This window comes from Molossus molossus, unplaced genomic scaffold (assembly GCF_014108415.1).
Source record: "Molossus molossus isolate mMolMol1 unplaced genomic scaffold, mMolMol1.p scaffold_m16_p_1, whole genome shotgun sequence".
NCBI lineage: Eukaryota > Metazoa > Chordata > Mammalia > Chiroptera > Molossidae > Molossus > Molossus molossus.
In genome coordinates this window covers 181,439,532-181,462,935 of record NW_023425344.1, presented here as the reverse complement: position 1 = coordinate 181,462,935, position 23,404 = coordinate 181,439,532, and the positions used below count along the sequence as shown (strand labels likewise).

The 23,404-nt window shown below is 38.3% G+C and overlaps 1 protein-coding gene across 5 annotated transcripts in view; it reads left to right on the top strand.

The window, feature by feature from the left end:
* The window catches only part of ZNF106 (zinc finger protein 106), a 57,964-nt gene that overhangs the window by 24,315 nt on the left and 10,245 nt on the right, over positions 1 to 23,404 (top strand). For 3 of the 5 annotated variants that reach the window (XR_004958697.1, XM_036254644.1, XM_036254655.1), the window contains exons 4-16: positions 976 to 1,176; positions 3,600 to 5,774; positions 7,048 to 7,681; positions 8,914 to 8,983; positions 13,485 to 13,639; positions 13,724 to 13,784; positions 14,261 to 14,602; positions 16,779 to 17,556; positions 17,914 to 17,969; positions 18,529 to 18,674; positions 20,027 to 20,161; positions 21,484 to 21,600; positions 23,145 to 23,336. Coding sequence is in view for 4 of the 5 variants with exons in the window: in XM_036254644.1 (XP_036110537.1) it covers positions 976 to 1,176; positions 3,600 to 5,774; positions 7,048 to 7,681; positions 8,914 to 8,983; positions 13,485 to 13,639; positions 13,724 to 13,784; positions 14,261 to 14,602; positions 16,779 to 17,556; positions 17,914 to 17,969; positions 18,529 to 18,674; positions 20,027 to 20,161; positions 21,484 to 21,600; positions 23,145 to 23,336 (5,062 nt within the window). In the remaining variant the exon portion in view is untranslated. The remainder of the gene's footprint in view (positions 1 to 975; positions 1,177 to 3,599; positions 5,775 to 7,047; positions 7,682 to 8,913; positions 8,984 to 13,484; positions 13,640 to 13,723; positions 13,785 to 14,260; positions 14,603 to 16,778; positions 17,557 to 17,913; positions 17,970 to 18,528; positions 18,675 to 20,026; positions 20,162 to 21,483; positions 21,601 to 23,144; positions 23,337 to 23,404) is intronic. The other 2 variants (XM_036254648.1, XM_036254663.1) reach the window with 2 other exon arrangements.

Genomic DNA, 23,404 nt, shown 5'->3' with positions numbered 1-23,404 from the left:
TAAGCCAATTTGGATTATGGAATGGATATCACTGTCCATTCATCATAGCAGTGGTCATGGTGTTCAGATGTTTCTCATCACTGACCACATGGATAGCTGAGCCAGTCAAGGGATTTCAGGATGCTAAAAAAGCAGAGAAATTATTTGTCTACTATAGCTTCTTAAACTGGTCAAGGGTGAGCTTAACCATTAAGTGTATAAAGTAAAAGAAAAAAATCTACTCAATCAATTTTCTTAACTAAGAACTTGTTTTGCCTCTGTCTGAATGGTAGTGTTTTCTGAAACTTGAGAAAAACCATTTGTCTAGCACAGCTGTTGACTTCCTACAACTGAAATGCTTTCCATTCCCTTTAAAATAAGCCCTTCTGATGCAGAATGTAGATCACATGTATCATTCAGACCAAAAAAGTTTGCTGAGACTACTCCGATCATTTGCCCTGGGTCCGGAATCTTCACATTCCAGGCAGAGCTCCATCTGTTCCGATTTAGTTACCCTGTTGGGATTGGCTATGCTGCCTACTCTTTTCTCCACCCCTTCACTTTCACTGGGAGAAAGTTCTTGAGCCAGAGATTAAATGTAAGCGCTGTTACCAGGCTTTCTGAGTGCAGCTGGCACCATGGGTGTGCTCCAGAGCAACTTCTGTTTGCTCTGAGCCCCCTGCCCTGCCTCCCCTTTCACCATGTTTCCTCTGGCAAGATTTTAAATACAGCAATTCAAGAAGATTTCTCCTCCTGAACGACATTATTCTGAAGTATATTGCCTCTTGATTGCTGGAAAAGAATCTTAAATTAATTTCAAAAGTAACTTATGAACAAACTTATTAAAAGGGATGAAAGGACCATTGAAATTGATTGGCACTAATTTTCCACTGTGTCAAAGTGTGCATTGTCTTTCAGAGGAAACCATAGCAGATCTGGTGAGTGTGCCATGCCAGTGGCGAGAATTGAATGTCCCTCATCTCCCTCTTTTCCCAGGGACAGTAGTCATGAATGCCGGGTATGTGGGGTCACAGAAGTGGGTCTTTCCGCATATGCAAAGCACATTTCTGGACAGTTGCACAAAGATAACGTTGATGCCCAGGAAAGAGAAGATGATGGAAAGGGAGAAGAGGAGGAAGAAGATTATTTTGACAAGGAACTCGTTCAGTTAATAAAACAAAGGAAAGAACAAAGTCGGTGAGTAATGATTTTGATTTTCAAAAAGCTTATCTGAAACAATATAGTAGAGATTACATTTTTCATTTCCATATTTGTCAGCCTACAGCATTCAACCTTATCTTAGTTATAAAGTTTAGCTTGAAGTAGCTGTCTTATGCATAAAAGGGCAATGGAATGCTTTCTTGAACTACTGAACTATTTGCTTTAAAAAAAACAAAAACAAAAAATGGGAAAAAAAAATCCTCGAGTGAAGATAAAACAAAAACAAAACTCATGTTGTTCCTACATAAAAGCTAGCTATCACTGCTACATATCTGAAAATTTTAACCTTTTGATAACTATGTTTAGGTCTATTTTTATTAGTTCCAAAGTTTTTGTATGCTAATAAATTCTTTTTATTTGATATCCAAATTTTCTAGTGGAAAGGTATTAGTATATAAGCTTCATATGATTATTTTATATAGTATCCTTATTGCATCCCTCAGGCAAAACTGTTTTGCCTAATTGAATTAACATGGTGCTTCTACCAATTTGATTGATCCTTTCATTATTAAGTGCTTTAGTAAATAAGTATTGAACAAATTTATATTTTAAATTTGACTGTCAAGATCATTTCAACAATATAGGATTTCTTACTTGTGTTACATACTTTTCATACCTACATGTATAATTCACATATTAGACTGTTTGTTGTATTTTAACCTTGCTAATTTTTGGTCTAAAGACTTTAATGAAACAGAAATTTTCAAATATGAGTTAGAGAGAACCAGTTATGAGACGGGGGCAATTTTGCAAGTCCTGGGACAAGATGAGAAATATTTCAAATTCTAAAATAAAATGTTAAAGATCCTTCTTGAATACTAGTTATATCTGGTCTACACTTCATTTTTAGTTAGAGGGTTGAATATAAAATGAAAGTAATTTTAACTCTATATTCTAAAAGTGTTTTTAAATGAGTCCTTGATGGAGACTTTCTTAGTTTTAAAATGTCAGTGCACACTTGGTTCATAATTGTTCAGTCCTTCAAATGACATTGTCACTACTTTCAGTATAGTTGTAGTTTATTCCTGTTTTAAGGTTTTAGAGCCTCTAGACTAACTTTTATTTTGCTTATTACACCCTTGTGCCATTGTTAGCTTATCTGTGTACATGATTAAACATTAAGTCAGGATAAAAGAGCTTCTCAGTAAATTCATATTATAGTTAACTTCTAATTATAGTTAACTTCTAATCTTATAGACGTTAGAAGCTTTTAGAGCCAATTAAAGTCAGTACTGAATTTAAGATTTATGTTAAGTTCAGAGGAGGAAACCCAACTACAAGAAACTTTGTTTTGGGATTTTCATTCTATCAAGGACAGTGATTAAGAGTGTAGACTCTAGGGTCAGACTGCCAAGGTCCAAATCTCTGCCATATCACTTAACTGTCTGTGCTATGCTGGGCAAGTTACTTCTCTAATCCTCAGTTTCCTCAGCTAAAAAGTAGGAATAATAAGAATACTTGCTTCAAAACTATGAAAATTAAATGAAATAATCTATATAAAGTACTTAGCATTAAATGCCTGACAATTAGTAGATACTCAGTACATTTGATCTAGTATTACTCAATTTTTTGAGCACTACCATATGCTAAACACTGTGCTAGGCATATTGTAGGACGTTTGTAGAGGAAATAGTTTTACACATATTCCTGTGATGTCTACTTAAATTTGTTCACATTTCTTTGGGCTCTTTGTCTAACATGAATAGTTCAAAGAGCTATAACTTCTTTAGGAAAACCTCTAGCACGTGGAGCTCCTTTTGGCACTTACTGTGCGTGCAGGTTATTTGTTTGGTGCTATTTTACTCCGGTTTGTGACCTTATTTTCTCAGCTAAGTTGCAACAGGAACAATGCATAAAAGATTTCATTCACAACTAACAGTCATTGACTATGTTCTTGATAAGTATATATTAATGAAGGAGATCATGCATAGTAAAATCTTACCATTTAAAATAGGTTAAGAAATTAGGTTTTTCAGAAAGAATTAACAACTGGAGAAATCATGGTAATAAGAGCAGTTGAACTTAAATTGCATTAACTATAATAGCTAACCATAGCTGCAAAATATGTTTTTTTTGTTTTTCAAAAAGGCCACATAATGTAAAAATAATAATTAGATGATAGGGACAAAAACCCAGAACATGCCAAGAAAAACAGGAACATAGTATAAATGTGTCAAATTTTTAATGTTTCTGGGGTGAGGAGAAACATTTAATTTCTAAATTGTGAATATAAGTTTAACTATCATTTAAAGATATGAAAACAAGCATTATTAGAAATAAAAATGGACTCTTTTACATATTCTAAGTAACAGGAGGGAGGTCGAGGGGAAGTTTGGTTATACCTTTAAAGGAAGTATAAGAGTTCCTTTAAATCAGTAATGAAAAACTTTTTTTTCCAGACAAGATGAACCTGCCAATAGCAGCCAAGAAATAAAGTCTGATGACAGGCGCCTTCAATGGAGAAGAGAAGACAGAATTCCTTACCAAGACAGAGAGAGCTACAGTCAGCCAGCATGGCATCATCGGGGACCTCCTCAGCGGGATTGGAAATGGGAGAAAGATGGCTTTAGTAATACTAGAAAAAACAGCTTTGCACATTCTTTGAGGAATAGTGGTGGACCAAGAGGGTGTTCTGGGTGGCATAAGGGTGTTGCAGGAGGCTCCTCAACTTGGTTTCATAACCATAGTAATTCTGGAGGTAGTTGGCATTCAAATAATGGAACGGTAGATTGGAGTCACAATGGTACAGGAAGGAATTCCAACTGGCATTCTGAAGGAACAGGTGGCTTTTCAAGTTGGCATAAGAATAGCAGTAACGGAAACTGGAAATCCAGTATACACAGTGCAAATAGTTGGAATTACAATAGCCCTGGAGACAAATTTCAACCAGGCAGAAACAGAAATTCTAACTTGCAAATGGAAGATATGACCATGCCATGGAAAAAGAAATCTAAATCAAACAAATATAATCAAGAGAGATATAAGTGGCAGCGGCAAGAAAATGACAAAGTTAGTACAGTTGCCACATACAGAGGTTCTTCTGAAGAATATACATGTGATAAATTTTCTTCACAAAGCTTGTTTGACTTCAATTTTGAGCAGCCGGAAAGTCAAACCACTAAACAGACAGAGACCATAGCTTCCAAAATGGGTGGGAAGAACAGCAATGTAGCAAGGGAAAAGCTCCATCGCTGGACTCCTTACCCTTCACAGAAGACTCTGGATTTACAATCAGGAGTGAAAGAAGTCACTGGTAACAAGTCAGAAATGATAGATGAGCCTTTATTTGATTTTACATTAATCACAGGAATACGTGAGCCGCAAGTTGGTGAAATAAATAATTCCCCAATGTTGAAAACACAAAAAGAAACACGTACTGGATCTCTTAATCACAAAGCCACTTCTGACTGCACAGCTTCCTATGGGGTGGTGAGAGAATCCTCCATTACAGAAAAACCGGAACAAGTGCATAACTTCAATAAGAGGCCACCATTAAAATCCCCACTTCTTCCAATTCCAGTTACTAAATCAGTCCCTCAAAAGCAAGATTCAAAGAATCCTTCAAAAAACACCAAAGTGAATTCTCTTTTTCCTAGAGAACATTCAAATTCCTTGAACAAACACACAGAGGAAGATAATCATGCTTCTTACATGTCCAAATTGCAAAATTCATGTCCTCGTGTTTTGAAAGGGAATAAAAGTAGATTTGGCACTCAGAGGGAGCCTGCTGAATGTTTAAGTGATACATTACAGAAAGTCAAAGAGGTGCTCCACTGTCCTGAGTCATTGCAAAATCCACTTAGTCCTTCTAAAAGGACCAGGAACTATGAAAAAGCAAGTAGGAATATAGAAGAGTCTGAAAAAGGATCTTTAATGATTGAGTTTCAAGTACACTCATTAGAAGATGAAAGTGATGGAGAGATATCTGACGTGGTAAAGCATGAAACAAAAATTGGAACCCTCGGTTCTGCAACTACAGAAGTTTTATCCTGCAGCACTCACAGTGCTGACGAGAAAGAGGGAAATGACCAAAACCTGAGAACATCTAGAAAACTGTCCACTCCCCCATGTGAGTCAGTAGTTCACCAGAAAGAATCTGAGTTACAGATGACATCTGCAGCCAGTCCACACTCTGGCTTGCTGCTAGACTTGAAAACCTCTCTAGAAGATGTGCAGGTTGAGGATTCTGCTAAATCTCATGTATCTTATGAAACAGAGGGCTTTGAGAGTACTAGTTTGGATGCAGAGCTTCAAAAAAGCGATATAGCTCAGCCCTCAGGCCTTCTTCTGCCTGAACTGAGTAAGCTGGGCTTTCCTGCCTCACTCCAAAGAGATCTCACCCGGCACATTAGTTTGAAGAGCAAAACTGGAGCACACCTTCCTGAGCCAAACCTCAATAGTGCTCGCCGCATTCGCAATATTAGTGGTCATCGAAAGAGTGAAACAGAGAAGGAATCTGGGCTCAAGCCAACCCTTCGGCAGATTCTAAATGCATCTCGGAGAAATGTCAACTGGGAACAGGTCATTCATCAAGTAACCAAGAAAAAGCAAGAGCTAGGCAAAGGCTTACCCAGGTATGTGCCTCTTTTCAGTATCTTTCTCTTCCTTTTAACCCTGGCCAAGAGAATTCTTGTTACATTTAATTAAATGCTGTGCCCTGACCAAGTAGCTCAGTTGGTTAGAACGTTGTCCCGATACACCAAGGTTGTGGGTTTGATCTCCAGTTGGGGCATATACAAACATCAACCAATGAAGGCATAAATAAGTGGAACAACAAATCAGTATTTCTCTCTCTCTTTCTCTTTCTTCCCTCCCTTCCTCTCTAAAAATCAGTTTTTAGAATGTGTTAGAGATCTGGTTTAAATACCAAAGAATGACTGCTACTCTATAACAAATGGAATAAAGTGTTTCCTAGTAGGAAATTCAGGCTAAAAAGAAGCACAGAACTTCTGAAAAATTGAGATGGGGACATAGGAAAAAATCACCAGAAATCCAGCACTTTGGTTTTGGGGACCAGAAAGTAACAACATAAAAAAAAATATATATATATATATATAAATCTGTTTCTTATTTATAGATTTTAATTGAGTGGTGCAACTTTAAATATAAATGTTCTCATTACATTTTACCTAGAACCTATGGGTAGTTACCCTTCTATATATACTCTGGACATTATATTTGTTATCACAAAATATTTTCTCTTACGTACTTGTGTAATATTTTGGCTAATCATCTGATGTTGAGGTACAAAACTTTTCTGGATGGTAAAGCAGTGTTCAGCACTAGCTTGCTACTTGAACATCATCCTGCTGCATTATAATTATGTAGCCCTCTAGGTTTAAACTTCTGTCCTTATTGAAATAACATTTATTGTGCCTCCCTTTCCTTTTCCATAACTTGTGAGTATTACTAAGATTACAGATATGAAGTTCTTAGTATAATTTCTGGCACTTGTGAATGCTTAATAGATATTTTTGTGTGTGTGTGTGTTTTAAATTGGTTTGTATTGCTGTTAAAAATTATGTACTTACTGGTTTCAAGCTCCATATTAAATAAAACCCTCAATTTTTACTCTCTCAAATGTATTCTTAAAGCTGTATACTAATCTCTAATTTAGTACTGATGTCTAATTTAGGCATACTTTTATCTATATCTTGCTTTACAATATTTATAATACTTATACAGTGGTCATTTATGTCTGTAAAGCTCTCAGACTGTGAGCTCCTTGAGGACGGAAACCATCTTATTTATATTTGTCACCTCAGTGCTTAACAGAGTCTGACACATTAAGTGGTACTTCCTTCTCTCAACCATGTTTGATTTATGATTTTTTTTTTCTTTCTTAAGGTTTGGCATAGAAATGGTTCCTCTAGTTCAGAATGAACAAGAGGTCTTGGATTTGGATGAGGAGCCTGATCTGCCCAACCTAGAAGGATTCCAGTGGGAAGATGTTTCCATTTCTTCATCCCCTGGGTTGGCAAGGAAGCGAAGTCTTTCTGAGAGCAGTGTGATCATGGACAGGGCTCCTTCTGTGTATAGCTTCTTCAGTGAGGAAGGTGCAGGCAAAGAAAATGAGCCCCAGCAGATTTTTTCACCTACTAACTCATTGAGGGCTGCACAGAGTCAGAAAACAACTGTGAGCCTTAAGCAGGAAATGACACCTCTTGCTGCCTCCCTCAGAACAGGAGAAAGGGCTGAAAATGTTGCTACTCGAAGGCGACATAGTGCACAATTATCCTCTGACTGTGCAAAATCTTTGATGCATTTGACAAAAGACCTGAACAGCCAGGAGAGTTCTGGACCACCTTCAGAGAATCAGAATGCCAAGGAGAGTAATGGAGAAGGAAACTCTTTATCATCAAATGCATCCTCAGCTCTTGCAGTCTTCAGTTTGGCAGATGCAGGCACAGATAGTAGCTGTACCTCTGGTGCTGAACAAAACGATGGTCAGAGCATTAGAAAGAAACGAAGAGCCACTGGAGTGAGTATGTTTCCCTGTGTCTTTTGTAGAACACTTTATGTGGTGACGGATGTTATAAAAAAGATTTAACTGATTTTTCTTGGGTGTCTAGGGTTGTGGTTCTCCCTACTCTGGAATAGAAGGCTTGTGAGGTTCTTACTCTTACTCTCAGATTATTCTACTGGTTTCTTTCACTGAGTAATTGTACTAAGTTAGATGTAATTGAATATGAATATACAGTACTGGGAAAATATGAAGTCATCTCTAAAATTAGTCATCAAGTCAATCATTTTTTTATCACCTGACAAGGAGTAAGCCACATCTTCAGCTGTAACTTTATCTGTTTCCATGATGCATTCTCTACTGCTGCTGAAGAAAAGCATTCTAGTGTTGCCTTTGGAGGGCATGTAGGCTTGTTGGATCAAGGAGTTTTAGGCTTAACACCAAGGTAGTTTTAACTCTAATAGAGTACATCTATATGAGCATAGTCTTAGAACTATTTGTAGTCTCTGTTACTCTATCTTTTGTACTTTGTTTATCCATCCTGGCCTTTCAGAATCCATTCCTTCACTGACAGCACTTCTTCTCTGGCATCTCTGTTGCCAGTATTGCTTAACCCTTTCAGGAACCCCTTCTGAAAAGAAAGAATTGTGATGGTGATATAGCCTGGAATCTGGCACTGGGAGAAAATGGACTGTTTCCTTTAGTACTGAGGCAAAATAATACAGCAGAGTAAATAAGGGCTTGGGTTGTAGATGGATTCAAATTCCATCTCTGCCCTCTTTGAGCTAGACACTGTAGTGGATACTGTTGGATGAGAGATTGTCCTATGACAAAGCTAATATCTTGGGGCTTATCTAAATAGACTGTTTAGCTTTTCATTGTAAAGATTTTATTGCTGAAATTTAAAGTAGAAACTGTGCCATGATGAAATCAGACATATGTATCACTGGCTTTGTTCAAACTTCTATATCTTGCTTTACCAAGATTTGAAATGCTTTGCCTATGCCCTGTAGGCTTTACCACCTCTAGAATGCTAAGAAGGTACTTAACCTTAGATTTTTTAAAAGATCATATACATTTATTCAACTAGTATTTTAGTTCATACCATGTGCATGAGGCACTTACTACTATTAGAGATGGTAGAAATAATGAAGAATATTGTATAACTGTCTCAGAACTGATTCTTTTTTCTGCTTTTGGATAATGGCCATTACATATTTAATCTTATTTAATTTTCTGTATTTCCTCAGGATGGATCTTCTCCTGAACTTCCGAGTCTTGAGAGGAAAAATAAAAGAAGAAAAATTAAAGGAAAGAAAGGTATAGTGCAGAATATTCTGGCAGAAGGAAATTGTTCTTTTAGCAATTCAGCCTTTTTACAACTTGACACAGAATACCTTGTGGTTATCAAATACTGATTACCCATTTATTATTATTTTTTTATATTTTTGTCTTGCTTAGTGACATAGAAAAGTTTGATTTCTTACTAATTAGTACAGTTGTAGCTATAAAAGAAAGACACGGTGCCACATAGACCTATAAGCTGAAGTTAATCTATAGCTTGGACAAATTGAACTCAATGTAAAATCAAAAAGTCTTATTGGGCCTTTTTAATAGGATTAAGAGTGATAGGCCTTCAGTAAATTTTTGTCTATCAAGGTCATTTAGCCTTTTTTTTTTTTTTAATTTTGTTTTATCTTTATTGTTGAATATATTACAGATGTTCCTGATTTTTTCCCCCATTGACCCCCTCTGCCCCACTCCCGCCCCCCTCCTGCCTTTTCCCACACTGTTTGTGTCCATTGGTTATGCACATGAGTTTTTTGGTTTATTTCTTCCTACCCTCAAACCCCCTTCCCTTTGAGGTTTGTCAGTCTAGCAACCAATTTGTTCTTCTTAATCCCTTCACCTTTTTCACCCATTCCCCCAACCCCCCTCCCATCTGGCAGCCAACAAAATGTACTCTGTGTCTATAAGACTGGTTCTGTTCTGCCTGTTCATTTTGTTTGTAGATTCCATTGTCGATAGATATGTATTCATTGCCATCTTGTTTGTTCATATATTTTATCTTTTCTTCAAAAAGGCCCTTCAACATTTTGTATAATAATGGTTTGGTAGTGATGAACTCCTTTACCTTTTTCTTATCTGGGAAACTCTTCATATGGCCATCGATTCTAAATGACTGCTCTGCAGAATAGAGTAATCTTGGTTGTAGGTTCTTGCTTTTTATTGCTCTGAATATTTCTTGCCACCCCCTTCTGGCCTGCATCTGGTCTTTTGAGAAATCAGCTGACAGTCTTACGGGGATTCCCTTGTAGGTAACTAACTGCTTTCCTTTTGCTGCTTTTAAGATTCTCTTTGTCTTGAACCTTTTGCATTTTGATGATGATGTGTCTTGGTGTGGGCCTGTTGGGGTTCATCTTGTTTGGGACTCTCTGTGCTTCCTGGGCTTGTATGTCTGTTTCCTTCACCAAGTTAGGAAAGTTTTCTGCCATTATTGTTTCAAATAGGTTTTCAATTTCTTGTTCTCTCTCTTCTCTTTCTGGCACCCCCAAGATGCGAATGTTGGCACGCTTGAAGTTGTCCCAGATGCTCCTTACACTATCCTCATTTTTTTGGATTCTTTTTTCTTTTTGCTGTTCTGATTGGGCGTTTTTTGCTTCCTTATATTCCAAATCAATGGTTTGCTTCTTGGATTTACGTACTCTACTATTGAATCTGTGTAAATTATTCTTTCTTTCAGTTAATGACTCCTTATTTCTGACTGTGCATCCATCATTTTTGACTGGTCCTTTTTTATGCTCTTGAGGCCCTCACTGAGTTTGCTGAGGTTCTCACTAAGTTCTTTGAGCATCCTTATAAGCAGTATTTTGAACTCAGCATCTGTTAGGTTGCTTATCTCCATTTTGCTTAGTTCTTTTCCTGGGGTTTTGTTCTGCTCTTTCATTTGGGACCTGTTTCTTTGTCTCCCCATTTTGACTGCCTCCCTGTGTTTGTTTCTATGTATCATTTAACGAAGGGTATGGGGCTAGCTGAGACCAGATGCTGCTTGTTTGAAAGAATTTAGGAAAACCTGAAGCAGGATCCAAGACAGGCTAATCCTATGGTTAAGCAAGTAGCAACGGCTTGGGTGGGCCTGAAAGTTGGTGGGTCGGGGCCTCAGGGAGTCACCAGGGCGGGGCTAGCAATGTGAGCCAGGTTGCTGGAGTCCCAGATATGGTGGCTGTCTACCGCCCCAGGGAAGGGCTCACCAAAGCAACAAAAGCCTCTGACAGCACGTTTGTCCTGGAGAAAGCCCCCTCTCCAGCCCTCGCTCCAGTGCCAAACAGCTCAGTTCTTCCCTGTATGTCTCTGGCGCCCCTCGAGCTGCCTCCCTTCCAAGCTTAGAAGGAGTGAATCGGATAAGTCCATGCATGGGCCCTTTAAGAGGAGCTGCCTGAGGCTCCAGCTGCCTCAGCCTCCCTGAGCCTCAGTTCCCGCTGGTTTTTCCAGCCAGAAGTTATGAGGATTCTCTTCCTGGCCTTGGAACCCTGAGCAGGGCACCTGCACCTGGTGTGGGACGGGGACCCCCTCAGTCTTCAGAGAGGACTTTCCCAGCCGAGGTATCCCTCCTGATTTTTTTTTTTTTTTAATCCTTACCCAAGGACATTTTTCCATTTTTTGTTCGGATAGAGTGGGAGGGAGAGAGAGGAAGAGAGAAAGAGAGAGAGAAAAACATCGACGTGAAAGGAACACATCAAGTGGCTGCCTCCCTCACGACCCAACCAGGGCCAGGGACAAACTGCAACCGAGGTACGTGGCCTTAGTGGGAACCAAACCCAGGTCTCTCTGGACCTCAGGCCAGTGCTCTAACTGCTGAGCCACCCCAACCAGGGCTCCCTCCTGATTTTTATTCACCACACATGGGTGTGGGACCAGCCTGTCCACCTTCGCCCCTTCTACCAATCTCGACGTGGCTGCTCCTTCAATTCCGTAGTTGTAGGACTTCAATTCAGCTTGACTTCAGGCGGTTTTGAATGATGGTTGCTCTGTAGTTTAGTTGTAACTTTGATGTGGTTGTGGGAGGACTCGATACCGCTTTTACCTACGATGCCATCTTGACCAGAAGTCCTAGACATTTCTTGTAGTCTCCATTTTTGAGGCATCTTGGCTGCTTTACTCATGTGAATTAGGAGAGATGTTATTAACATGGCTTCCTGACTGATATGCTTCTACAACACTTGCTTTCCACTGAATCTAACCCTGATCTAGTATAAGAACAAAGAAATGATGGGCCCTGGCCAGTTTGGCTCAGCGGTTAGAGCGTCGGCCTGCGGTCCTGAGAGACCCGGGTTCGGTTCCCGCTAAGGGCGCGTACCTCGGTTGCAGTTTGTCCCCGGCCCTGGTCGGTTGTGTGGGTGGCAGCCACTCGATGTGTTCCTTTCGCATCGATGTTTCTCTCTCTCTCTCTGTTCCTCTCTCTCCCTCCCACTCTACCTGAACAAAAAATGGAAAAATGTCCTCGGGTGAGGATTAAAAAAAAAAAAAAGAAGTGATGGGATGAGCCTTGGGTGATTGGAAATAACGTGTAAGGTAGGAGTCAAGGATGACCCCAGTTTCTAGCTGGGGCAACTGTGGATGATGATATCATTTGTAGAGCTAGAAAACTCCATGAGAAGAGCACGTTGAGAGTAGAGGAAGATAAGTTCCCTTTTGTATCCTTTGAATTAAAGGACCTTAGAGACATCTAGGTAGAGATAGATCAAGTTGGTAGTTGGATATATGGTTCTGGAGTTTAGGAAAGAGGCTCTGGCATATTGAATGGGAAAGAGACAAAAGATGACAAATACACATAATAGAACATTATTTTGTTGTTGTTAATCCTCACCTGAGGATATTTTTCCATTGATTCTTCAGATAGAGTGGAAGGGAAGGAGGAAGAAAAACATCATTGTGGGAGAGACTCATCGATTAGTTGTCTTCTGCACAACCCTGACTGGGGCCTGGGATCGAACCTGCCACCCTTCGGTCCTCGGGCCAAACCGACTAGGGCAATAAAACATTTTATTTAAAGTAACTTAAGTGTACTATTTTTTTTGTTTTTTTAATCCTCACCCAAGGACATTTTTTTTGCATTCATCTTTGGATAGAGCAGAAGAGGGAGAGAGAGAAAACCATTTATGTGAGAGAAACACATCGAATGGCTGCCACCCATACAACCCCAACTGGGGCTGGGGACAAACTGCCGAGGTACGTGCTCTTAGTGGCAACCGAACCCGAGACTCTCCAGTCCTCAGGCCAACACTCTAACCACTGAGCCAAACCGGCCAGGGCTTAAGTGTACTATTTCAAAGCTATATGTCCTTCAGAAGACTTCTCTAAAAAAGATAACTGTTAACTAACAGACTAGAAAAATATGGATTGGGAGGAGAGTGTAAACAGAACAATATGTCTGGGGCCCAATCTAAGCAAAAGTCCTGGGTGAAGAGGGTGGTAGTTAAAGGAAGAAAAGGAACTACAACAGTTGATTTGCTTGGAACAAAGATGTCTCTGGAAGGGTAGTGGTGGAAAATGGTTGTCAGGTAAGATGGTACGACGTGGTGGTCCTCTTACACCGTTGGGCACCTTCACCTTACCAGCACTCACTTTGGTTTCTAGCTCTGACAGTATCAGGCTTACCTATATGATTTGTGAGATTTGATCAGTCTCCAGTACCTGTTGGGGAGAAAAATAAAAGTTTATCCTAGATAAATGATATAGTTCCATCTTCTGAGGAGCTGTATTATTAAATATTTAAGAGAAGTCTCCAGTATTAAACCAAGGTTATGGTTTCTTTTGGCAGAACGTTCTCAGGTTGACCAGCTGCTGAATATTTCTTTAAGGGAGGAAGAACTAAGCAAGTCATTGCAGTGCATGGATAACAACCTTCTGCAAGCCCGTGCAGCCCTTCAGACAGCTTACGTTGAAGTTCAGAGGCTACTTATGCTCAAGCAGCAGGTAACAGCAGATGGAACATTTAATGAGAATGGATCATCTCTGAAGTTGGATTTGAAAATTTATAACCAAATACTTTATTTTTAGATAACTGTGGAGATGAGTGCACTGAGGACCCATAGAATACAAATTCTGCAGGGATTACAAGGTATTTAGAGAGAGTGTGATAGATTGGGCCTTCTGTGGCTTGTTACTTTTTTTTCTCTATAGAGGGGAATTAAAGTAGTCATTAAAAAGTCATATGATTCTTTCATGTCTCTCTGGTTTCATTCTTCTATTGAAAGTCCTATGAGACTGTACATCCCCAAAATGCTTAGCAGTGGAGACAGTATGTTACAGAAGGATCCTTGGGTTAGGAATCAAAACAGCTGGTTTCAAATCTTGGCTTTTCCATTAGGATCTATATGACTTTGGATAAGTCACTTAAAATCTGAAAAATTAGATTATTAATGGCTGTTCTGTCTGTATCCTTGGTGGTTGTATAGATATATGACAGTCTATTTTTAAGAATTATGAGGGACTTTAAATTCTCTTATAATTTTTAAAAAGACACAATGGCTAAGAAACAAGTGACTTTTCAGATAACATTTTTGCATTTGTATATATGTATATTTTCTATTCCAGAAACATATGAACCTTCCGAACGCCCATACCAGGTTCCCTGTAGCCTTACACGAGAACAAAGGAGCAGTAGGTCTCAAACATCTGCCGATGCCACGCTGCTGCCTACTCCCTTTTTCCCAGTTTTTCTGGAGCCTTCCTCTTCCCATGTGTCTCCATCGTCCACAGGAGTCCCTTTCCAAGTAACCACATCTCCTACGTTCCAAGCCCATGGCAGTGTTCCTGCTCCAGACTCATCAATCCAGATTAAACAAGAACCTATGTCTTCTGAACAAGATGAGAATGTGAATGCTTTGTCACAAGGCTCTTCATGCAATGTCTCCAAGGAATTACTGCAAGATAATAGTATGTAAACTTTTCTCTGGTTTAAGGGCAACTCTGTAATGGGTCTAGGGCAATTTTATATCAGTAATGTAAAGTTATACTTGCCCATTAAACTGAAGTCGTTAAAATTAATTTTTCTGGAGGTTTTTCCTCATTTGGAAGAATTATTTAAATATCAGTAACTTCCTTAGTTTTCTCTAATATAGAATTACTAATTTGATTTTGTATTAGCAACTAAAAGGTTCCATTTATTAGAATTGGTGCAGAATTATATAGTTTTGGGGAGATAAATGAGGTTGATTTTGTTCAGTCAATTTTCTAAATAAGATATGTCCTCTGAATTTCTCAGCACTTAACTGTCTTTATCATCTAAAATACAAGAATTAATATAAGCCTGAAAGGCAGGTGGCCATGATGAAAAGCAGAAGGGGCTCTTGGGTTTGGGATCATCTTATAGGAACTTGGGTGGTTTTGAGAAATAGCCAACGTTTTTAGTCTTTACATAAAATAATACTCACCTGTTTACCATTTGAGAATAACTTCTGAGCAACTTAAAATTATAGTAGTTTTCTAACCACAATGGTACTTAATTAATAATTAAGCAGACTGGCATTTTGTGATTTCTTGAGCCAAAACAAAAAGTCTGAAGAATTGCTCTAGATTTTGTTACCTGTTGCAACACTAATCTAGATATTTGTGTCAAATATATATTATCTTTCATATTGGATTTTGTTACTTTTATGTGGATATTTAGTATTTTCTTTAAAAAACGAGTAATGAAGCAATCTAGTAACTTTTTAAAAAATAGCTTTTATTAGATTTCTGTTCCTGATTGCAAAACTAATTTATGTTGCCCTGGCTGGTGTGGCTTGGTTGAGCTTTGTCCCATGCACCAAGAGGTCACGGGTTTGGTTCCCAGTCAGGGCACATGCCCAGGTTGTGGGCTCAATCCCCATTTAGGGGTGTGTCAGAGGTGGCTGATTGACATTTCTCTCTCATCAATGTTTCTCTTTCTCCATCTCCCTTCTTCTCTCTCTAAAATCAATTTTTAAAAATTAAGAAAAAGAACTAATTTATGTTCATTGTTAATAATTGGGAAATTAAAAATCTAGATATGTTATATATTATTTGTCTTTTTTTATATCAGAGTAGGGAAGTATTTTTTAAAAATATGTTTTTGTTGATTTTAGAGAGAGGGAGGAGGAGAGAAACATTGATGTGAGAGAGAAAAACGTTGATGTGAGAAACATTGGTTGCCTCTCACACTTGCACCCTGACCTGGGGGCCGAACCCACAACCTAGGTGTGTGCCCTAACTAGGAATCCAACTGGCCACCATTCAGTGCATGGGACAACACTCAACCAACTGAGCCACACCAGCCAGGGCTCAGCCTTTTTTCAAGTTTTACATGTTTGTGTTTACATGTAGACTTTATACAAAGGACAAATCATAGTCTGTATAACCTGGCTTTTTTTCCACTTAATGTGTCATGATCATTTCCCTGTGTCATAAAAATAATTTATCTAAAATATTTTATTTCACTAGTTGCATAAATTTGAGAAGTTGCATTATAATCTTCATGTGCAATAATTTATATAATCTCCTTTGAATGTTTAGATTTTTTCCTTTTTTTAGTATTCTAACATTATGTTGTATATATCTTTGAGTATGTCTGTGATTATTTCATCAGTTTACATTTGTAGACATGAAATAACTAAGTCAAAGAAAATAGACATTTTTAAGTTAGCTGACTTTTTATTAAACAGGATGATGTACAGGTTAAATGCATAGTGAAAATTTAGAAGAAATGAAGGTGAATGCACTTAGCTCAGTAGGTACTTAAATGTCTACTAAGAATGAAACACAGTGTTCAATATGTGAACATTTCAAATAAGAAACAAAGAAAAAAGATTGATAGAAATAATTCCTGCCCATAAAGACCTTTTGTAGGGTACAAGACGTATGTTATTTGTGAGATTAATGCAAGGCAAAGTGTACTAAGTGCTGTCATAGAAACGTGTGTCGGTTATGGGAAGTTGCGGGCTGAGATAACAGCTTTAAAAGCTATGGTTTAGTTAAAATATCATTGAAATGTCATTATTTGTTAGAGATTCAGTCAGTAACAAATAATTGCAATTTATGGCTAAAAATAGCAGACACAAAAAAAAGATGCAGTAATTTTTTCTTCTCTGTTCAGGAGAGATCGGTGACCGCTGCACAGTTGATCCAGTCATCACTGCACCATTGTCCTTATCAGAGCTAACAGAAGGTTTCCATGAGCCTAGCCAAGAACTGAAGTTTTCCATGGAGCAAGGAAATACCAGAAACAAAGAAAATGCTCTTTATTCCCAATCAGTTGGTCTTCCTAGCATAAATAAAGAAGGTGAAGAGCCAACCAAAGGCAATAGTGGGTCTGAAGCCTGTAGCTGTTCTTTTCCAGGATTGTTCTTTGCTTCAGAAACCCCGTTAGAGAAGGAGCCCCACTCTCCAGCTGACCAGCCTGAACAAGCAGAGTCTACTCTGACATCAGCTGAAACTAGGGGAAACAAGAAAAAGAAAAAACTTAGGAAGAAGAAAACTCTGCGAGCTGCCCATGTTCCTGAGAACAGCGACACTGAACAGGATGTGTTTACTGCTAAACCTGTGAGGAAAGTAAAAACTGGAAAGTCAACTAAAGGAGGGAAAGTAACAACCTCCACCTGGGAAGATAGCAGAACTGGCCCAGAACAAGAGAGTGTCAGAGATGAGCCAGATAGCGATTCCTCTCTGGAAGTCCTAGAAATTCCTAATCCTCAGTTAGAAGTAGTAGCCATTGATTCTTCTGAATCTGGAGAAGAGAAACCAGACAGCCCATCTAAGAAGGATATTTGGAACTGCACAGAACAAAACTCGTTAGAAACTTCTCGTTCTGGTTGTGATGAAGTTAGCTCTACCAGTGAGATTGGCACTCGCTATAAAGATGGTATCCCTGTAAGGTAGGGATGTTCTATTGGTCCAATCAGAACAGCTTTCACCATTCTTCTTTTCTTAAAAAATAGAATTTTTTGTTATGACTCAGAATTTTTAAAAGAATCAAATTGATAGAAAATCAGTAGTATTATATATGTGGAAGACTCAAACCTTGGCAATGGGGATTTTCTGCTTTCTCATTTGTGTTGTAAATATTTACTGTACTTTTATTTCCTTTCATATAGAAATTTTAGATAGAAAAATGATTTCATAGTATTGCTACTTTGCCCATTGGTTAGAACAATACTTTGAGTCAGAAAAATTTAACTTTTATCTGTCCTGTTCACACAGATGCTAAGAAAACTTTTGCTATTGTTTTGTAGTGTGGCAGAAACTCAGACCGTGATCTCCTCCCTAAAAGGATCAAAGAACTCTTCAGGTATTTGGCTGTTCCATTTTATTTAAATTAACCATGGAGAAAAGGGCTTGTAAATGTTAGAGCCAGGGTTTAGATATGCTTACAGAATAGGAGGCAGGAGTTATCACCAAGAGGGTTGCTTTGAGCAGCAGTTATGGTATTCCTAAATCCTCAGATCTGGCCTTTTAGTTTCTTGCTCGTCTCTCTTACCTGGCTCTCTTATCTATTCAGTTAATGAGTACTAAGGTTTCATTGGCTCTAGAGATTTTTGCTTTGAGACAGACCTTCTTAAAAAATAATGCCTTGCTCAACAAAATAACTGTATGTGATATTTAGTATCTTCCAGTTATCACTCAAAAATTCATTGTATAAGTATCATTTTCTTAAGTGAAAGGTCTTCCCTATCTTCTCTTACTATGAAATTTTCATAATGAAGATCTTAATGAAAAATGTGGTATTTTGTGAGGGGAACTAGGCTTTAAGGAGAATCCAGGGACCACTGTAAAACCATCCGATGTAATGGTTTTAATGTTTTAGTATCTTAGCAGACATGTCTCTGAAACATACTCTTGTTTTCTAGAAATATCTTCAGAGCCAGGAGATGATGATGAGCCCACAGAAGGGAGTTTTGAGGGGCACCAAGCTGCAGTGAATGCAATTCAGATATTTGGGAACTTACTGTATACCTGTTCAGCAGATAAAACTGTGCGAGCTTATAATCTGGTGGTACGTTGATACAACAATTTGAATATTTTTGGTAGTTGCAGGTTTTAGAAACTCCAACTCAATAATAGGGGAATTTATTTGCTATCTAGAGATGGGGTGGCCTTTAGATTAACTTTAGATAAAGTTGATCCAGCTATTCAACAGGGTCACTGGGAACTTGATTTTATTCTGTCTCTCCACTGTGCCTTCTTTGTATCACCTCTTCCTTAAGGTAGTTCTCCTCCTGCTCACGAATAGATGCCAAGAGCCTCTGAGGTTTCTTTTCCCTCCCATCACCAAATAAGGGTCTCATGCATTATTCCTTGAATAGTCACTTGCCAAAGGGAGGTGGGATTACAACAATAGACTCGAGCTAGTCAGATTCCAACCCTGGAGTTGGTGATGAGGTCAGTCGCATGGCTGCTATATAATAGAGAAGGAGTAAAATGAATATTGGGGAAGTATTAGAGGAGGAATTTTCCCTGACAGTTGATTAATGTGCAACTTATTAAGGAGAGCAACAATCTTCCACTACACACACTTAGTAAATAACCTGATGCTCATTACTCTGAATTTTCATAGAATGAACTTTTGAGTTTTGAATTTGGTGTATGTCAGACTAATTCTGTTTATCCACAATGTCAGCCAAGAAACTTTAGAACAATATCTTGTCCGAACACACATCGTGAAGGTATTTGAAATTGCCGAAGTCTTTGAAAATAAAAGGTTAGATGATGGACCAAGGAAATGTTGTTTGCTATAGGTAGTAACTGTATAGGTTCCTTTAGCCTAATAATGGGAGGGGCAAAAGGGATGACTGAAGGAAGGAAGCAATGGTACCAGGAAGTGTGAGTGTAAGGTAGGTATATGTGTATCTGTATGTTCTAAATAGATCTCAGAGATAACACCGGTAACTATTAGAATGTCCCCTTGTGAAACCACACCTGGACCACAAGGTCCTGTGGTGACATCTGACATGTCTTGAAATATTATGGAGCATTTTCATAAGCTACCAATCAAATGCAGGAACTTATCTAGGTAATTAGCTACAGTTTAGATTTGCTAGATCTTTGGTCTATATGTTGGAGAGCCTTGCCCTAGACATTAAAATTCTAATCTACCTTATAGTGAATTGCCCTAAGTATTTTTTATATGACTTAGCTAATATAGTTGGAAGTACCTTAATACACATGACCGTTTGCTGGGTATTCATTGATCAGATATTTACTGAACACTTTTTGTATACCAGGCACTTTTCTAGGCACTGAGGATACAGCAGTGAACTGTTACGTTTTAGCATCTTTTTGTTGAGGAAATGCATTGTCTGATCCTGCTATATCCACAATAATAATCTGCTCTGTGCTTGACTTTAGAGTCGGAAGTGCATTGGTGTCTTTGAGGGCCATACTTCCAAAGTGAACTGCCTCCTGGTTACTCAAACCTCTGGGAAGAATGCTGCCCTATACACTGGTTCCAGTGATCACACCATTCGCTGCTATAATGTTAAGGTAAGTGGGTCCAGAGAAATCAAAAGTGATAATATTGAACTGCTTTGAATGTATTTACTATGTAGAGTGAAGACATTGAGACACATGCTTCATTCTTCCCATTTTTCTTTTGCTTCTATCATTATAGAGTTTGTGCTTGAACTTCATCTAAATAATACTGCATGTATTCTTTCATGCCTACCTTAGCTTACCATAATATCTGAAGTTCATGTATATTGTTGTCTGTGCCAGTTGTTCTTTTTTTTTTTTTTCTTAAATCATTGTATGATATTCAATTTACTCTATAAAATTACAAAAAGATCTCACTTGAGTTAACCAGATGCAACATGAGTCTTAACATTTGGGCATATTCACTGTCTTTTTATTTTATAATTTCAAAATGTGGGGTTTATATTTGTAATTTTATGGGGGAAATTGAACAATTTTAAAGACTGACTCTTTTAGGTATGAAAGAAGGTTGGGAGAAGAGAACAGGGCTTTGACAGCCTGCAGCTTTTGTCATTCTGTCCACAGCTTGTCACATCCTACCCACTTATAGCTATCTTAATTTGAACATCTCTGTCTAAACCTGTTTTCAGAGCTACAGTTGGGCATTTAGTTGCTTGGTATCGTTAACAACAAATCTTGATCACGTACTATGTCACTGGCCCTATTCTAGGTTCTAGGAAATTAAATTTGCTAATATGACCCAGCTCTGGAAATTTTTGGAAATTGTTTCTTGAAGGTCAGATTAAACAGTGCTTATTTAACCTGGATATGCATCAGAATAAGGAAATTAAAAAGAAAAAGTACATATTCTGGAGCCTACTGAATTAGAATCCAGGGATGGGAGGTGAAAGTTGGAGTTCTCTGTATTTTAAAAGCTCAGATAATTATGGATCAACTAATCTGACACTGGTTTGAAGGAGACACTTGGGAGCTATTAAAATAGAATTAATTGCAGGAAAACACATATTTGATTAATGCAGTTATGTATACAACTATAATTTTTATTTTCCTTTTAGATGTCACGTGCAGCTTTATCTTTGGCTACTTAATTTAAGAGGCTAATACCCATTTCATAGTGCCCTTTGAAGAATTTCTACATTTCAAATTAGAAATATGGGTAACATAGAATTTATATTTGTTTTTAATATAACCTACAGCTTGAGAGTTTGGCCACATATTTCAAAGGAGAAAAGAAATCTAAGATGGTCTTCTACAAAATAGATGATACTGCTTTTTCCTCCTCATAAAATCATTTTATACTCTGCTTTCAGAAGGATAGGTTTCACATTTGCTTGCATAACCTTTGCTGATTGGGTATTGTGTACTTTTATCAGACGCGAGAGTGTGTGGAGCAGTTACAGCTGGAAGACCGCGTCCTCTGCCTTCACAGTAGATGGCGAATCCTCTATGCAGGACTAGCAAATGGCACTGTGGTCACCTTCAACATAGAGGTTAGTGGTTGGGGAGAGAAGGCTGAATCCCCATGCCACTTGAAGATAGTGTGAGTGTGTGGGGAAAGAAGTGGAAGATTGTGGGGGAAGAAGTGGAAAAAAGACATTTTTCTATTTTCTTATGTGAGAAAGCAACAGAATTAACCACTACTCAAAGACCTTTATCTTCGGGTATAAGTGAAACAAGATCCTGCATTCTGTTTGTACAGACCCAAGTGTGCCAGGACCAAAATGTAACTCTACTAAGTTAAACCAAGCCTGACGATTTGGAGCCAAATAATGAGTCACAGGTTAAACTAGTCTGTCTCATTTTTAGGAATGACACTCTGGAAAATGAACTTAAATTTTTTTGAGTATGACATTGATGTGGTTTGGAACTGATTTAGGGTTTCATGAGGGTAGCCTATTCTGTAAAGTGAACTAAGTTGAAGGTTTGCCTTCATGTCCATGTGGCCTCATTCATTCCTAACTCAAAGATAAATTCATTTGTTGAGCAAACCTTTATTGAGCATGTTATGTGCTAGGCCCCAGGATGAGGCTTAGGAAATGAATAGGGACCAGTTCTTGATGGCCCTGTGTGCATTGCTAATGAAGTTGGACTTCATATTTTAGGCTTCAACATATGAGAGACATGATCCATTTGTATCTTAGAAAAAGTCGCTCTGGAGTTGATGAGATTGGGAAATATTGGTAATAGTAGAGGCAGGGAGACCATTTAGGAGGCTTTCTAATGGAAGCTCACATGAAAGGTTAGACTAAGGATGAAGAGAAGAAAATGGGTAAGAAATGTAATCGAAGAGGAATTGGTAGGTTTGGTTACTAATATATTGTAGCACTATAATCTCAAGGTCATCTGGTTATCTTTTAACAGTGTATTAGACATGTTAGAATGTTCACTATGTTATACACAATGATAGTATCATTCATATAAGAGATGCAATGAAATACATCATGGTTTCTGTCTTTAAGAAGTTGGTACATTTACTCAAGTGCCAAGTTATTTGGTTCACTTGATAGGAATAGATCACAGCAAGGTAATTAGTGTAGGTTTTTGTATTCCAGATATGAAGAGTTAACAGTCTAGATTAGATTTGGTTAGGGCAATAGAAATAAAGAAGAAATTTAAAATATTTAAATGACTAAAATTTGATAATTACCTAATTCTCTTCTCTTTTATGAGCTTAATGTTATAAAAGGTAGATGGAAGTTAGGAGCAAGACTTCAAGGGTAAGAAGGTGACAAGAAATTCAAATAGTCTTTAATGGTTGGAAAACTCCAGAGAAGATACTGTGGGTTGAAGTTAGAAATGAGTTCATAAGGGGAGAGTTTGTTCCCGTGGAATGGGGGTGGAGGGAGTCGTGAACACAGAGAGTTGGAATGGGAATGGCAGAGGTGGGAAGTTAAAGATAGAGGAATGCATGTGAGAACTTAAGTACAGGTAATAGGATTTAGAGTTTATGTAAAGGTAGTGATTTGGGTTAGTTGATTTTGAGGTTTACCAGCTAAGCTGCCTTTACTTCATATAATGGTGACTTACTTTTCAGAACAACAAACAACTTGAAATCTTTGAATGCCATGGCCCTCGGGCAGTTAGCTGTCTTGCCACAGCTCAGGAAGGTGCCCGAAAGCTGCTGGTTGTGGGGTCTTATGACTGTACCATCAGTGTACGTGATGCACGGAATGGACTCCTCCTCAGAACTCTGGAGGGCCACAGCAAAACTATTCTTTGCATGAAGGCAAGTACAGTGCAAGAGAACAGGAGCTAGTTGTCTGGCACAAATAGAACGGTTTGAATGACATTTTC